The sequence below is a fragment of the Glycine soja genome, chromosome 14 (assembly GCF_004193775.1).
Source record: "Glycine soja cultivar W05 chromosome 14, ASM419377v2, whole genome shotgun sequence".
NCBI classification, from domain to species: Eukaryota; Viridiplantae; Streptophyta; class Magnoliopsida; order Fabales; family Fabaceae; genus Glycine; species Glycine soja.
The window spans coordinates 406302-423355 of NC_041015.1; the positions used below are offsets into that span (position 1 = coordinate 406302).

Genomic DNA, 17054 nt, shown 5'->3' on the forward strand with positions numbered 1-17054 from the left:
TTTTTCTCTAGTTATTTAATGCAGCAGTACTATTTAAATCATGTTGTATATGAAGTAACTAATATTGAAATAAAATATTTAATTTATGTGTATTCATAATTTTTGAAGAATATTTGTTGTGATGAATATTTTGTATCAATATATCATGGTGGTAAAAAAATTTAAATAACTTGTGATTTTATAAAATTGGGTGCTATTATGCTACTTTGACAAAAATGATCAAAACTAAAATGGATTTAAAAATATAATTGTAAGAATCAAATTAAAATATTTTAAACTATAAAAATTAAAAGACAACTATAGGGACCAAAAGTAAAAAAAAAAAGTTAGAAATTTAACATGATTACTAAAAATTATTTTCTTGAGAAAAGTATTTAATTTAATAAGAAAATAATTAAATTATTTTATAGGAATTAAATTTAAGAATAATTAAATTTTTGAATTTTAGTATTAATAGTTCTATCTAAATAATTTATATGGATAATATGTAAATAATTATGTAAAAAAAAATCTGTTTCTCTTTCCTATACATTTTTCACCCAAAGTTGAAAAAGACAATAAACTTTATCGTTTAATAATTTAATTCTAGTGTTGGCTCATTTGTAAAGGTGGGTGTGACCGTGTGGGTCAGTGAAGCAACGTGCATTGGCTGTGGGTCCCGAGACGTTGGTTCCTAGGCTTGTGGATTCAATACGGTACCGTTTAGTAATTTAGGAAAATATATATTTTTAGTCGTCATATTTTCAATCAAAGGTATTAAAGGTTCATATATTTTATATTGATTAATTTAATTCTCATTTTTTAAGAAATATAAATTTATTTTTCAATATCTAAAAATTCACCATATTTTTTAAAAATTAAAAGATTAAACTTACATTTTTGTTAAAATTAACAAAAAACTAAAGATCAAATTTATCAATATCAAAATATAGACCTTGACAACATTTAACGGAAAGTATATAATATTTTTTTCTAATAATAATTGCAGTACAGTTTCTATTTTTTATTAAATTTAATCAAAAAAATTATAAATTTTGTGGGTTTCGCTATTTATTTATTGAGTTTATTTTTAATTTGTAGTTTTAAATAAAGTTTAATCAACATTCCATTTGTTTCCTTTTAATTATTAAATTTTTAGAATTCTTTTTCCTATCTGGTATTTATTTTTCACTTTTAAGTTTCAAGATGACATTGATTATTAGTTTGTCAATTATTCCCTAACTTCTTACCTAATTTATACATTTACATCTAATATGTATTTATTGTAAAGCAGACTAAAAAATGATATAACAGGAAAATTCAAAAATATAAAAGTAAAGAAAATCTTAAAAAGTTTACAAACTAAAAAATTAATAAAACTAAAGGAAAAAATTAAGATATTAACATCAATTCAACACTTTTTGTGTACAACCAAAGATATGATCTACAATAAAAATGAAATTGAGGAAACATCAATTCAACACCTTATGTTTTTATTCATTTTCCTTAATAATATTGTTTTTTTTTCTCGTATATTTAAAGGGTTTTAAGGGAGGTGGGTCAATAGACGAAACATAAAGGGGATGAAATTAGGAAATAGAGTGAATTGAAATATGTGAGAAATAAAATGAAATGTGACTGTCTTATTTAAGTGAAATTAAAAAAATATATGTAAAATAAAATAAGAAAAAAATGCAAAAAATCGTTCTTAGTATTTTCAATCAATTATTTTCATGACAATTGATTATCATACATTTTAGGTAGCTTAATGTTGATTTCGAATTTCACACTTTTTTATTTATCTTCTCTCTTATTTCCATCCTATTAAACAACTCACATTTCTCATTTATTCTTTATTATCCTTCCCTTTTTCCTATTTTTCCTCTATTTCATAGCTACCAAACAAATTGGTAAGCCAAGACGTTGTTCTTGCTAGAACATCAACTAATTATTTAAAAATAAGCTATAAGCTAAGAGTTTATAAATTAATTGATTTATTTGGTCAAAGTAGCTTGTATAAACTAATAAAAAAAGCCTATAATTTTCCCCAAAACCTTATCAAACACACAAAAAAGAACAATGCGTGTAGGTAAATTGCTTTACATCGTGTATTTCAAGTCTCTTTAATAGCTATACTTGATAAGCAATTGATTGGGTAATGGTTATTTGTTACTTGACGGATCATTTTGAATTACCTCGTTAATACTGTCTATAAACAAATTATACAGGGGTTATGATTATAAATGTCAAATAAGTCATCTACCTCTTATGCTCGATCAAGCTAACACTATCCACCGATACAAATCAAACACCGAAAGTTATTACAATTTCAAAACTTCCAATGAATCTCATGTGACTTAATTTTTTATTCATTCCAATTACAAATTTGTTATGTTAGGTATTGTATGTCTTCGGTTCTCTCGATAAGATTCTATTTGATGACTGGTTTGATCTTAGTTTTTTTTTTTTTTTTTTGTACGTATACACTTAGAGACTATGAGACTATACATCCTTATGATACTTTTGATATATATTTAGGTTTTTCATGTCATAACACTTGATATTGAAAAACTTTATATTATTAGATTCTTATTGAGTTTACCTGTTGAAGTTCTATTGACTCAGATGTCAAACAATTCGATTCAAATAAGAGATTACCATATAATCTATATTAGACTTAGAAGACAAACATATTATATTTAACACTTAATACTCTTAGACTATATTTTCTTTTTCCCAAACACAACCTTTCAAGAGTAACATGTATTTTTAACTTGAGACTAACGAGCTAAATGATACTTTAAACCAGGCAGAAAAAACTAATTTTAGGCCTACAATTTATATATACGAAGAAAAAATAAATTATATTGGTGTAACTTTGACAATTATTACATAATTCTATAACTTTCAATTGAATAATATTTTCTTAAAACTCATTGTTGGGTTGAAAATTTATATCACATAAATTATATGTAAATTTTCATATTAATTCAAAATCATTTATTACCTTTTTTATATAGACTAAAGTCGATGTAATATAAATATTTCAAAACACATAAATATGGATAATTTGATTATTTTATTGTTATTATTTAATTTTGATAAAATTTAATAAAAATAATCTTAATAATATATACATATATTCAAACAGTTGAATCAATAAAAATTATGTTTTATATTAAATTATAAAAATAGTATAATAATTATTATAGAGATATAATTTTATTATTATTATTATATATATATATTTATATATATTAAAAGCGGCCTACAGTTTATATGTATGCACGTTGTTTAGTTGATTGGTAGGTGGTTGAAGGACTGCACGTGTGGCTTTATATGAAAAATAAAAAACAATTAGTGTGCATCGCATGCACCCCATTCCAAATTTAAAAGTTATCATCTCTGTTCAACTACCCCATACCAAACCAGTTTGCCGTTGCTCCCCACAGTACCTAAAATGTGACCAATTAGTGATCACTGTTGTAAGTAAAATTACCTTAAACTAATTATCAATTTATTTTTACGAAGACACTATTGTAATTGACCTTTTTCATGTGCATGAAGATATATTTTAACCGGAAATTAAAAAATATTTCTTTAAAAAAATCAAAATGAATTATATCTATCGTAGCAAAGCTTTTCTACATACCCTAATCAGCATGCCATCTAACAATTTGTTGGCTTTTTTGGTAACATCATAACGCAATTGATCGACCTTAAATTTACACAGTCGCCTAAGTCAAAAAAATGTAAAAAAAAAAAAAGAAGAAAAAGAAACAAATTGAAGTAAATAACTATGAAAAGTCAGTGAAAAGGGTTTTTATATTGTTTATCTATTCATAAATTATCATATACAATAAATTAATTGATTTTTATCATAATTACTTTAAAAGTCATTATTTTTTTTTACTGGTGATAATAATGTAATTTTTTACACTAGTAATTAATGCACGTATAAAAATTATAATTTAATTTATATATATTAAGAGTTTAAAAATTTCTACACCATCAATAAATAAAAAACATGATATTATGGTAAGTAAAATAATTATTGAAGTCAACAAATTATACATGTTGATTTATTATTAGATAATAACATTATAAAAACCAGGGTATTCACATCCAATCTAATAAAAAAAAAACTTGCATACTACTCCAAAAAGAAGAAAAAAATTGAAAAAAAATATACTTTTAACCTATCATTCGATTCGATTTAGATTAATATCTTAAAAAGATTTGATTCAATCCAATAAAATATGATTTGGATTGGATTGGATATTCACATTTTACTACTAAATATTGAACATTATTATTTTTAAAACAAACATAAAATGTATGTCAATCAATTGATTAATCATCTTACAACATAATTTTTTTTCTTTCCACAAGGAAACAAAAACATATATATTCAAAATAAAAGTTAAGAGAATGAAATAATATATAATTTTGTTACGTTGGTTTGATACATGAAAAATGTATAATAAACATAGCGTGAAACCCTAAAAAAAACCATGTTAAAATGTATAAAAATTATATGTGGAACACATAATAAAATATGTATATTAAAGAGTATCATTTTTGTTTAGATCAATTTAGTTGTGCTAACATCAATTATAATCCAATCCAAACCATTGATTAAGAAAAAACATGATCCAACCAAATTTGTATAAGATGACTTTTATTCAAAAGTCAATCTAAATCGACTTTACAAACACTTTGACAAAAACTCCTCAACCAATCCATCAACTATTTACTCTAGAAATCAAGAGTTTTATTTTAAACTAATTAAAGATGCCTTTTATCATATCTAATTATAAAATTCCTTTACACCATCCTCATAAGATATTCTAACTTTTCAAAAATAAAACCGTTAATTTTGTGTAACTTTTTCAAAAAAGAATTGTGTAACTTCTTCATTATGAGTAAATTACACTTGGACACTTTGTGTTTAAGGCTTATTACAATTATACTCTTTCTTTCTTTTCACCCTAGACTAAAAATCCCCTAGTTTTTGTGCGGTTGTGGAGAGGGTGTGGAGGGAAGGGCAATGGTTGTTGTGGAGGATGGCGGCGGTGAAGGACGAAAAAGAGGAAAATGGTTAGAATTAAATGCAAGGCTTTTTTTTGAAATTTCTTTCAAAAGTTAACACGGTCAATAACAATATACATTTTAACGTATAAGATGTAAGTCTTAAATACAAAATGAAAATGAATGTAAAAGAAAAAAAAAAGTTGGGAAAATAAGAGTAATTGTAAATGGTTTTGGCTTGCCCGGATTCATTAAACGGTGCGTGTAACTCGTGGCTCGTCCCACCTGACCTTATATAACCACTCAGATCAGTCGAACATTTCTTCACTTTCGTTTTCGACGATCCCCTTCTCCTTCTCTCTCTCTTTTTCGCCTCGTAAGCTTCTTTGCTCAACACTTTATCAGATCCGCGTTTCGCTTACGACCACATCAATATCATATTTGCTTATCTGTTCCTATTTCTCTATTTATCTTATCCTCACTTTTCTATTCTGCGCTCATTGCATCTTCTTTGCTTCTTTATGGAAAAAATATTAAGGCACCATGCGAAATTATATGATTTTCTTAATTATATTATATGTAAACCACCAAGGAGGAACAGTCTTACAATCTCGCGCTGCTTCTTTTCTTTTTAAATTTCTGAATGATTAAATATTAAGAGGTCAATTTCTAATGTTTCACATAATCCATCGTACATGGAATTAGTTCTCAAAGATTTTGCATGTTAGCTCGATAATTTTACCTAAATGTGTCCGTATTTAATGTTTTGGATTACAGATTCCATTTTCATCTATCAATGGCTCCAGTAGCAGCAGCATCTTCAGATTCAATCAAGCCAAGAGGTCTTTCATCAAACATTTTGGCTTATATATATAGAGTTTTTATACACCCTTTCTTTGGTTCATTTAACACCTTCTAATGTTTTATTCTTTATAACCCTTCATTTGGTTAGTTGACTTCATATGTTTTGATTTCTATAGATGTTTGCATCGTTGGTGTTGCACGTACACCAATGGGTGGATTTCTTGGTACTCTGTCATCTCTATCTGCCACCAAGCTAGGCTCTATAGCTATTGAAGGTAACTATGGAAGCCTATGTCAGTGCTAATTACATTCCATTTGAAACTTATTTGTGTTTACATATTTTTCGTTCATCTGCAGCTGCTCTTAAAAGGGCCAATGTTGATCCATCCCTTGTGGAAGAAGTATTTTTTGGGAATGTTCTTAGTGCTAATTTGGGGCAAGCTCCTGCAAGACAAGCTGCTCTTGGAGCAGGAATATCCAATTCAGTTATCTGCACTACCGTTAACAAAGTTTGTGCATCAGGAATGAAAGGTGTGTTTATAATAAAAACAATTCTATTTGTTTCTTTGTATTTTTATTTAAAAATATAGAAAAAGGATATTAACCTTGTTCTGGTTATTGCAGCTGCAATGCTTGCTGCACAGAGTATTCAATTAGGCACAAATGATGTTGTTGTGGCTGGTGGTATGGAAAGCATGTCTAATGTACCCAAGTACCTGGCTGAAGCAAGGTCAATATTGCCTTTAATTCGACACTCTCCTTAAGATTAGTTCTTGTGTTGAAATAAACTGATTCAATACTAAAAGTTCAGGAAAGGATCACGCCTTGGACATGATTCACTTGTTGATGGGATGTTGAAAGATGGTTTGTGGGATGTCTATAAGGATGTTGGCATGGGAGTGTGTGCTGAGCTATGTGCAGATAACCATGCATTAACAAGAGACGACCAGGTATTTTAGGATTAATTTCTGTTCAGAAAGGTTTCGGCAGGACCATTGTAATCAATTTTTTGTTGATGTCTCTGTTTTCCCCTCAGGATAACTATGCAATTCAGAGTTTTGAACGTGGAATTGCTGCCCAAGAAAGTGGTGCCTTTTCATGGGAAATTGCTCCAGTTGAAGTCTCTGGTGGAAGAGGAAGACCATCAACAGTTGTTGATAAGGATGAAGGCCTAGGAAAGGTAACCATATAAATAACTTGAACCATGGTAATACTTGTTCTTGTATAAATATGGTGAGCCTACGAAAACACATGTTTACCCAATAATTCATGAGTCTTCAAATTTTTCAGAAGACTATAAGGTGATAATTAATCAAGAGTTAGGATTGGAATTTATAATTTTTTTCTCTTCACATAAACAACATTTATATGTATGTTACTTCTAGCTGCAATTATTGTTACTATAGTCATTATTTTTGTCTTACTTTCAGTTGAATACAAATAAATATATTGTTATATTTTCCTTTTCCTATGCCAGTTTGATGCTGCCAAGTTACGCAAACTTCGGCCAAGTTTCAAGGAGACTGGAGGTTCTGTTACAGCTGGCAATGCTTCCAGCATAAGGTTAATATATTTTCGAAATTTGTTAAACTTTTTCCTACATAACGATTTGTATTTGGATGCCCTTGTCGATTATTTTGTTATAAAATACTATATATATATATATATATATATATATATATATATATATATATATAGTGAGTCAAATGACTTTTTTAATTGGTCATGTGACCTTAAAAAACTTTCAATATTGACTATCCATGTATGGTTGTATGGTCCAAATTTGTTCATCTTATTCTTATATAAAATAGATTTTTCAATATATTCGTCTCCAATATGTGGGTTTTAAACTCTCAAATGCTATTAATTGACATAGTTTGACATTAGTGATTAGCCCTGGTTTTTAATAAAATGAAAATGCTCTTGCTAACAGTGATGGTGCTGCTGCACTAGTTTTGGTGAGTGGAGAGAAGGCACTGAAGCTTGGGCTTCAAGTTATTGCAAAAATCACTGGATATGCTGATGCTGCTCAGGTACATAAAATATATTTTAAATACGAACTACATCTTCCGACTATAGAAAATAAGAAATAGAAAAACCATTTTGGCATTCACATTATTTCTAGTGTTTGATATGTTATTAGTATAATTTCATACTCATATGAGGTTGAGCTGTGCAGGAACCAGAGTTATTTACAACGGCTCCATCCCTTGCCATTCCCAAAGCTATTGCCAAGGCGGGGTTGGAGACTTCACAAATTGATTTTTATGAAATTAATGAAGCCTTTGCGGTAGGATTACATGTCAAAGTTTCAATTGTAGTCATTTTTCAACTCATGATGCGGTGAATTTTAATTCTTCATATTGCTGTCTGTAGGTTGTGGCTCTCGCAAATCAGAAACTTCTTGGACTTAACTCGGTTAGTTTTTCCTCTTGTCACTGCAAAAGTTGTAATCCTTCAGTGCATGTATAATAAACTATTTCCAATTGACTGTCTTGAAGTGCATGCTGTTGTAAGTCCAGAGCCCCTCTTTGCACAGTGCAGAACATGTTAAAATTTGTCTATAATCCATAATTTAACTTCATTGTGACCATTAATGGATGTACCCTTCCATTTATTTCTTTTTCTCAAGTAACTATTATTTTGCAGGAAAAAGTAAACGTACATGGTGGAGCTGTTGCACTGGGTCATCCTCTTGGTTGCAGTGGTGCTCGCATTCTGGTGACACTTTTGGGGGTATGTGCTCAGTTCATAACTTTGATTTTTTATAATATATAGTAGAATGCATGTTGACAGATTGCCTTGTGTTTTGTAGAAAAAAGTCTATCATAGTGCTCATCTCTTGATTTCTTTGCTTAATTATTTAAATTCGTTATGTTCAATTATTCAAAAAGATAATGTAATAATTTTATTATTTTGTCCACTTTTTTTTAATAAATTACATTGAGAGTAGTTTATTGTGAGAGTGAAATGAACAAATCTTGATCATTTGATCTTATATGAATGGTATTACAACACAAAATAATAAGATTTTTAAAGTGATCATCGAGTAACTTATAATTCTGACTATAAGTTGTTGTTGGGATAAGGGTTTGTTGTTGTTGTTTATGATTCTGATTATGTATGGATCTTTCCACAATATTGAATGCGTTCTTTTTCGATTCAGTTAATCTAAAAGTCATCACCTGCAGGTACTGAAGCAGAAGAATGGGAAGTACGGAGTTGGTGGCATTTGCAATGGAGGAGGTGGTGCATCTGCCCTTGTTGTTGAGCTTCAGTAAGACCTATTTCATGTTCAGTAGATGTCCTTTTAAGAGCCAGCGTTTGATGCAAAGCTCAAAAGATCTTGCCTCCCTCTTTAGCAAGCGAACATGCAAGTTTCAAATTTATTACAAGGACAAGACCGAAAGAGAGCGAAATTTAGCTACATAGTTGTTAGGTTTAAGTCGCATCTTGTGAAAGTGAAATTTTCTTGGCATCAAAGTAGAACATGAAACAATATTATCCAAATTTTAGTTTTCTCTGAAATGTTATTGGCGTACTTTGGTTTGGAATGAATCATTATAAAACCTCTTATTCCAAGCACAAGATTACAGATTCCCGTGGTTTGCAAAATGTGTTCCAGAACTGAAATTGCCAAAAAGAGTGGAAATAAGGAAGTTGTAGTTGGTCTTGCGTTTGCTAATTTAGATCTAACATTTTATTCTGAATATTCTGGCACGCTAAGCAAGTCAAAGTGTTTTCTCCTTCTTGGGGATTGGTTAAAAAGATTCACAACACTCAAGAGGATTGACTAAGCATTCCGAGATATTTTTTTTTTCCTAAGATTACTTTGAGAAATTTAAATTGTACCGTTTACATTAAGATTTTGCGTTATCATTGTTAATGATATAAAATATTCATCAGTTTTATCAATAATAAATATCTATTAAAAAATCAAACTAGTTATTTTTATTAGAATTTTTTCTCTCAATTATATTATTTTTGATACATAAAACTTAAATTTGAAATTTTACTTAAATAATCTAAGTCTAATTCTATTCAAATTAATGAGATCTTGATAATTAATGCTAGGTTTAGATAGTATCTATTCTACTTATTCTTATTGCCTTTATTTTTCTTCCAGTTACTTATATTATATAAAAGAGAAATGTTAGCGCATACTTTCTACTCCATTTGGTAAAAGATTTTTTGTTTGGAATATTAGTGGTTAAGTGAACAACGAATTTGTCTTGAATTTTTTATAACTAACACGAAGGAGGAATAAAAGATGTTTATCCAACCAAATGTATAAATATATAAAATCGTAAAATTAAAACTCATAATCATAATAATATAAAAGAATCATAAATGTTAAACTCAATACCTGCTTAATTTCTGTACTTTTTATTACACTAGTTTTTGTGTAAAGAATGAATATTTAGGTGAGAAATTTTAAATAGAAAATTTAATTTGTAAGAGAATTTAAAATTTTAAATATTAGGCCGATTGCTATAGTTTCTTTGATGAAATATTTTTTTTTCCGTTTTGCACGATTTTGTTTCAATTTTTTAAAATAATTGGAAACTAAAAAAATATGACTAAAATCAGAAGTTAGTTTGAACAGTTTTTCGTAAAATCAATTATTTCTTAAAAAAATATTTTTTAGAATGATAAACAAATGCAAATTAACTTATACTTTTTTAAAACTATTTTACATGAGAATAAGTTTTATTTTAAAAGTTGTATTTGTTTTATGATATCGAAAAAGATTCTGGAGAAAGTGACCGAGAACATTGTATTTTCATGTTTAATACAAGTTTTATAAAAAATAAAAAATTATTGATTTATGGAATATAGATTATTTATACTTGTCATCTTATTTTCATGGTGAAAGGTAGATATTTTTTTTTTTGTTTTGGAAATTGAAAGGTCCATCTTACATTCTCATAAAAAATGGAGCTATTTTCTACTATGTCCTCACTTCATTCTTCCACACTTCTTTGACTTTTGAATTTTTTATTGAATAAAGTTTTATGGAAATTATATTTGTATGCATAATACTAGCTGGCCTATTTATGAAATTTCATTTATGAACCCTAGCCTAGCTTGCTTCAGCTTCTTACTTTTTCGCGCTCGCTCTGTTGTGAATAGAGATTCATCACTTCCACTCGGCCCATTGTACGGTTCTCTTTCTCATGTTCGTTTGCTTTTGATTTTATTTTGCTTCCTAACCTCATTCTTTTCCTTCTTTCCTCAGCTCCGCTTTCTTCAAATCGTAAACTTTTTTGGGATTGAAGACCGAATCGTTAGTGAGTTTTAGTTTTAATGTTTGTCTGTTACAACAAAATCTTTGTTCTGTTCTATAGTTTTCGATCATCGTGCTGCTGATTTTGTGATGTTCACCCTTTCTAAGCTCTCTCTTGCAGTTTTACTACCTCTGCATGTACTTAAAAACTTGTTAAGATTTCAAGCATTTAAGTTTGAGAAGATTGTGTCTATGAGAATGGAGTTGAATGGTTTCCCCAAGTCAATTTCAAGTCAGTTGGGGATTTTAGCCTCTATTTTGGGTTGTGGGATATATTGGTATACCGACCTGAACTTTAGTAAATGGCCTTTTTTGAAAACCTATTCAGTTCACATTGTTTCTATTGGCCTAAATTTCACATAATGGGAAAATTTGGGACTTCATAGGTGGAATCTCGTGTTCAAGTGAGAAGCATGGGAGATACAAAGAAAAAGTTAGGTGAAATGGTGAATGACACAAGCAATAAATTACTGCTATGACTCATTTGCTTCTCAATCATTTTGTTCGAAGTGATATTTTTGGAGGTTATTAAGAAATTCTACATGTTTAGTTGTCCGTGTTCTCTTATTTGGTTTAATCTATTAGAAAATAATGAAAATCTACATGGTGATGCTCTTCATCTTATCCGAATTATCTCAACCCTTCAGCACTAATCCAATTCTAATAGCCTATCATCTTACTAACGTTGTCTTATAGTCCAATTGTGTCATGTTACAACGTCAATAACCTCAACACATCCCATCTCCTAATCAATAATTATTTTTGTACAAAATAATCAAGAATCTAAGATAATGAAAGAAGACTGATATATAGAAATATCGAATAGTATACAAATTCATTTAAAGAATTTGATATTGCACACCCACAAACATTGTTGTTTACTAACCTAATACTATTAAGTTACACGCAAACCTCTTTTTAGTTCTGAATATTCATAAAATTTCTGTGATCTGAATTCATTTTATTTTTTAGGAAATTTTCAGGGTACAATGGCTTCCAACATCTCGCCCGCTGCCTTTGATAAAGAACAGGTAGGCATTCATTTCTCTTCCTCCAACTTTGGTAAAACTGATCTGGTGGTTGATGTGGTTAATTTGATACCCCAATGTGGTTTCAAGTTTAAATTTGCTTTTTTGGGTGTTATTTGATTATTTAGTTTTTGGATGTGTTTCAATAATTCATGTGGTCATGGAGCAGATATTTGGAATGGCTGAAAAGGAGATGGAATATAGGGTTGAATTATTCAACAAGTAGGTTTCCGTGCTCTTGCTTGCCTTGATATTGTTTGCTGTTGTAAACAAGTATAATGTACAATCTGACTGCATTTTTTTATGAGATTTGTTGGTGCCATAATAATTCATTTTGCTAACCTTTTGTTGTTTCTACCATTCAGGATGACCCAGACCTGTTTCAAGAAGTGTGTTGACAATAGGTAGGGAAACTCTTCTGATTGCATAATCTGCCTGAGAAAGTGTCATGTTTGATGCCCCTCAAATGTCATCCAGTCGTGTCAATTTGGAAATGAGTTTCTTTTTTTTTTTTTTTTGCACAGCAAAAATATATAGTATTATATAATAATCAGTACTAGGTGTACTGGATGAAGGATAAAATGTACAAGGCAAATTTGCCTAACCCATCCGACAAAAAGAAAAAGAAAAAGCCCCCTAAGACAGCTCCTCCTTCAAGTTAGTAGACCATTGGTTGAAATGTGTGTGGAAGTCTTTGTCCATGCATTTTAGCCATGACCAAGTGTGGAATAAAGCTTCATCCATGACTTTTTCGGGGCTGAAAATGTGGTTTTTGAAAACCACTGAGTTTCTATGCTTCCAAATAGTCATGGATAGAGCTATCCAAAGCACTTCCCATCTCTTGTCTAGATGTCTTTTGCTGTTCCAATGCGAGAATTGTATAAAATGACTTTTAGGGTCAGTGGGGAAAGGGCCCACTCTACTAACCCAACTCAAAACCTCCCACCAAAGGCTCCTGGTTGATGTGCATGAAAACATGATATGATCTACTGTTTCCTCCTCTTCATCGCATAAAGGGCATCTATAAGATGATAGAGCCACCTGCCTCCTTCTTAGGTTGACCTTGGTAGGCAATCTGTTTTTAAAGAGCCTCCAAGAGAATGCACTTGCTCTTGGAGGAATTTTCAGATTCCACATACTCCTTAAAACAGTGTCTTCAGCTAGATTGGTAGAATCAGCCATCAAGAGATTATAAGCAGACTTTGTGGAATAAGACCCAGTGTTATCAGCCCTCCAAATAAGACTGTCCATTGAAGATGGATGGATGTGAACATCAGCAATATCCTCCATGAAAACTGCCATACTATCGATCTCATGGTCAAAGAGATTTCTCCTCCATTGGAATCTCCAATCCCACCTGTTATCAGCAACTTGGCCCATAAGATTGATAGTAGCATCTTGGTGGAGACTAATTTGAAACAGAGCTGGATACTTGTCTTTGAGGGTAAGGTCATCCCCCCTCCACTTGTCCAACCAGAACTTAACCTTAGCCCCATTACCCACCTTCCACCTCAAGTTAGTGGTTAGAATATTATGATGCTGCTGCTGGAATACAGACTTTAAGTCCCTCCACCAAGGGGAGATGTGAGCACTATTTCTGCCATGAAGTAAGGATTGCCACCCTCCATATTTGGACAACAAGATTCTAGCCCAAAGCTCATGCTGATTATTCGCCAAGTTCCAGCCCCATTTGCCAAGCAAGGCAACATTAAACTTGTTCAAATCTTTAATACCTAACCCCCCTCTGCACTTAGGGAGGCAAACATCGTCCCATTTGACCCAAGGTATCTTGGAAGTAACATTATCACCACCCCAAAGAAAGTTCCTCTGAATAGAAACAATCTTGTGGACTACTTTTTTGGGGATTCTGAAAAAAGACAGCAGGTAGATGGGCAATGCTGTCAACACCAAGTTGATCAGAGTTATCCTACCCCCCAACGATAGACACCTGTGCTTCCAAGAGGCCAATTTGGAAATGAGTTTCTTATTTCTGAGTTATCTGCTGTTGCATTATTTTGATGATGGCTCAATGTGAATGTTATGATAATATCTGTTTATCAATTTTTCTTCTCAGGTACAAGGAGTCTGAGCTAAATATGGGTGAAAATAGTTGCATTGACCGCTGTGTTTCAAAATACTGGCATGTAAGATGTTGCTTAAGTTTACTTTTGGATCTATCACTAGAACTTATTCGAGTTGTCTATTAGTTATCCTTATTTTTCTCTCATCAAACTCAATATTATGCTTTAAGATAGTTTCTCAGAGAGATGTTTTAGGATGAATCTTAGTTGGGTTTTAGTACTTGGTTAAATGTGTGCTCCCTTCGAAAATTCCTGTTTAGACTTTAAGTGGTGTCTTGATAATTTTATGAAAGCCAAGGCAAATTAAGTATATGTGGATTACAGAAGTCCTGACTTCAACATGGTTTTTGCTTTTGAAATAATGGGAAACTGCAAATAGTGATTGTCATATTGTCTAAGCAGATTTCTTTTTTTTTTTTTGCTAGGTGACTAATCTAGTTGGTCAGCTGCTTGGTTCTGGGAGGCCTCCAATGTAATCCAAGTGTATTGTATTTGCTTTTGCGGTTAGCAATCTGTGAGCTATGTCTACGATATTATTAGTTGTTGCTTCACTGGCTTCCTTCCTTCCCAAGGAAGCATAAATTTTAATACTTTGCGAGGTCTTTATTTTTGTGGTCAATCTGCTTTGTTTAGAAAGGGATTGATGAGTTTTTTTTTTTGTCTAAACCTCAGGTTTATCAGGAGAAAATATCCTAATAAATTTGGAGTTTGACCGAAAAGTAAGTAAAATTTAATCAATAATTATTTTTGGGATTGATGAGCTTTTGAGGTAACCAATGGTGAACAATAAAATTAATTTTAGATAAATAAGGTCATTCTTTGTTTCTAATTTATGACTTTTTAGCTCTACCGTACTTCACCACAGTGCCTTTCTATCAAATTTATTCGAACTTTATCCTCTTGCAACCGCATTGTTCTTTTCCCCCGTTCGACGTCATGCAGTTAGAAACTATAATGTTTCCTTGCTTTCCGTTTTCAAACAGTATACTTGCCTACAATTATTCCTCCCCCACTTTCTTGATTATCATCAAATATATACCACAAATTCAAATCAATATATTAATACCTCATTGTCTTAAAAAAAAAAAAAACTCGTTGCTATGGTTCTGCTCTGACATCAAGTGTCTTAAGACACATGTTGAAGAGTATTATATTAAAATGTGATAGAAATTATTTTTTCTTAGTGAAAAATAAAAGCACGCCTGAGTATTTGCTTGTATTTTTACTTTGTGTACAACAAATAGCAATTACGGGAGTGACGAAAATAGAGAGGGTATTGCAACACAACTTTCATAAAATAAATCCGTTCAATTTTGAACATTAAAACACAAGTTCATTAATATCGTGTTCAACCATACAATCATTCTCTCTTTCAAATGGGATCAAACTTCCTTAAATTATGACATTCATAAAAGTATGCATTGGGATTAATACTTTTAGAGAAAACTCGGTTTGATTTTTAAAAGTTACATATGTCATCATTCCATATGAATCTAAGTGCATTATTTTCATAGTTATAAAAGATTAATAAAAATAAATGAATAAGAATCTAATTTACTTAGATTTAATTCCTTCTCAAAAAAATAGTTACAGATTTTATCACTGACACATGGAGACGTTCCAGAACCTTTTGCTACTTCCTGTCTATGAACTTCTACATTTCTCAGAGATAGATCTAATAAATGGGGGTTGACTTAGGTCACATAAATTAGGAGACCAAAGTGATAATTCTTAAACTTAGAAAATTAAAATGAGATGCCAAAGTTCTATTTTAGTTTTTATAAAATATGTTAAACAATAGCATTACAAATACATGGGTTTTGCCCTTCTCTGAGAAAGTGTTAAAAAGAATTTTGAATATATATATAAATGAAAATTAAAAACTAGTCTTTTCTATGAAAAATTATTTTAGTCAATTAATTAATAATAGTAAAAACTTTAATGAGAGTGGCAGCTAAGTCGATACCGTGCACATGCAATATGCATGAGAAAATGGAAAAGGAAATTGTTAAAAAACAAGAAATTAAATACTAGAATAAAACTTCGTGAGGAGGGATAATGTATCCAGCCTTACCCTTACCCTTGCATATGCAAAGAGGCTGTTTTCGGATTCAAACCCATGACCAACAAGTCACCAAGGCACAACTTTACCACTGTACCAGGGCTCGCCCTCAAATTAAATACTAGAATAAAAGGAATAATTCCAAGCTAGCCAGAGGCAAAAGTGAAGTGAGGTAATGTGGGTGGGGACAGAAAAGTGGCCGTTAGAAACTTGAACGTTAGAGAATCCAATACTTATATAAATACTCTCACACTTTCCCAACGCTACCAAACCATTTCATTCACTAAAAAACTAGAAGATGGGGATGGTTGTGGTGATTTCTCTTCCTTTCATAATCTTCTGCTTAGTTCTTGGTTTTGGATGTTACTTCTTTGGAAGAGCCAGAGGAAGGAGAGAGGTTCAAACCAACCCACAAGTTTATGGGATGCCAGCTCCACCCCCAACTGCATGTGCTTCACATCCCCACTCCAAGCCAGACAACACTGATAATGTTTGATCTCAAATTATCTACTCAGCTTCGCTTCGCTGTTGTGTTGCACAAATACATATACGTCATATATATTGGGTTTCGTTTGGTGTAATTATTCACTCCAATAAGATTAACCTCTATTTACTTTTTGTCTGTTATTTACTACCCCTTGTTTCGAGGTTGAAAGTTCAATCAACTTTTATTCTTTTTTATTGTCTCAATTCAATTTTGCTAAAGTTGTGTTTATAGAGCCGAGCATTCCATAGTGTCACTGGCCTTTGGTTATACAATCAATCAGTCATTAGTCTTTACG

General features: G+C 30.9%; 3 protein-coding genes across 6 annotated transcripts; all 3 read left to right on the forward strand.

Moving 5' to 3' along the window:
• The first annotated feature begins 5259 nt into the window (after positions 1 to 5259).
• Positions 5260 to 9487, forward strand: LOC114385080 (acetyl-CoA acetyltransferase, cytosolic 1-like). Its single transcript, XM_028345048.1, has 13 exons — positions 5260 to 5386; positions 5788 to 5852; positions 5991 to 6089; positions 6172 to 6345; positions 6439 to 6544; positions 6626 to 6764; positions 6851 to 6994; positions 7292 to 7377; positions 7748 to 7847; positions 7994 to 8104; positions 8191 to 8232; positions 8464 to 8550; positions 9006 to 9487. The coding sequence occupies exons 2-13, from the start codon at positions 5807 to 5809 to the stop codon at positions 9093 to 9095; spliced, it is 1224 nt and encodes a 407-aa protein (XP_028200849.1). The 5' UTR covers positions 5260 to 5386; positions 5788 to 5806; the 3' UTR covers positions 9096 to 9487.
• A 1364-nt stretch (positions 9488 to 10851) lies between these two features.
• LOC114383279 (mitochondrial import inner membrane translocase subunit TIM10-like) lies at positions 10852 to 15017 on the forward strand. Of its 4 annotated transcripts, none has more exons than XM_028342909.1 (7): positions 10852 to 10974; positions 11054 to 11105; positions 12074 to 12132; positions 12258 to 12351; positions 12495 to 12533; positions 14204 to 14273; positions 14636 to 15017. In XM_028342909.1, exons 4-7 carry the CDS (start codon positions 12290 to 12292, stop codon positions 14684 to 14686), a joined length of 222 nt encoding a protein of 73 aa, XP_028198710.1. In that variant the 5' UTR covers positions 10852 to 10974; positions 11054 to 11105; positions 12074 to 12132; positions 12258 to 12289; the 3' UTR covers positions 14687 to 15017. The 4 variants fall into 4 exon arrangements, with proteins under 4 accessions (XP_028198710.1, XP_028198708.1, XP_028198707.1 ...); XM_028342907.1 differs by having other exon boundaries at positions 10854 to 10974; positions 11054 to 11101; positions 12299 to 12351; XM_028342906.1 differs by having other exon boundaries at positions 10855 to 10974; positions 12299 to 12351.
• A 1504-nt stretch (positions 15018 to 16521) lies between these two features.
• On the forward strand, positions 16522 to 16987 carry LOC114384521. The gene has a single exon (XM_028344215.1). It carries the CDS (start codon positions 16571 to 16573, stop codon positions 16766 to 16768), a length of 198 nt encoding a protein of 65 aa, XP_028200016.1. The 5' UTR covers positions 16522 to 16570; the 3' UTR covers positions 16769 to 16987.
• Positions 16988 to 17054: the final 67 nt, after the last annotated feature.

Excerpts from the sequence above, each read along its gene's own strand:
- LOC114385080 (XM_028345048.1), top strand. The coding sequence starts at position 5,807 with ATGGCTCCAGTAGCAGCAGCATCTTCAGATTCAATCAAGCCAAGAG. Across the intron at positions 6,545-6,625 it reads AAGTACCTGGCTGAAGCAAG|GAAAGGATCACGCCTTGGAC; the intron begins GTCAATATTGCC and ends CTAAAAGTTCAG. Across the intron at positions 6,995-7,291 it reads AGGATGAAGGCCTAGGAAAG|TTTGATGCTGCCAAGTTACG; the intron begins GTAACCATATAA and ends TTCCTATGCCAG.
- LOC114383279 (XM_028342907.1), top strand. The coding sequence starts at position 12,091 with ATGGCTTCCAACATCTCGCCCGCTGCCTTTGATAAAGAACAG. Across the intron at positions 12,133-12,298 it reads CTGCCTTTGATAAAGAACAG|ATATTTGGAATGGCTGAAAA; the intron begins GTAGGCATTCAT and ends GTCATGGAGCAG. Across the intron at positions 12,534-14,203 it reads AAGAAGTGTGTTGACAATAG|GTACAAGGAGTCTGAGCTAA; the intron begins GTAGGGAAACTC and ends TTTTCTTCTCAG.
- LOC114384521 (XM_028344215.1), top strand. The coding sequence starts at position 16,571 with ATGGGGATGGTTGTGGTGATTTCTCTTCCTTTCATAATCTTCTGCTTA.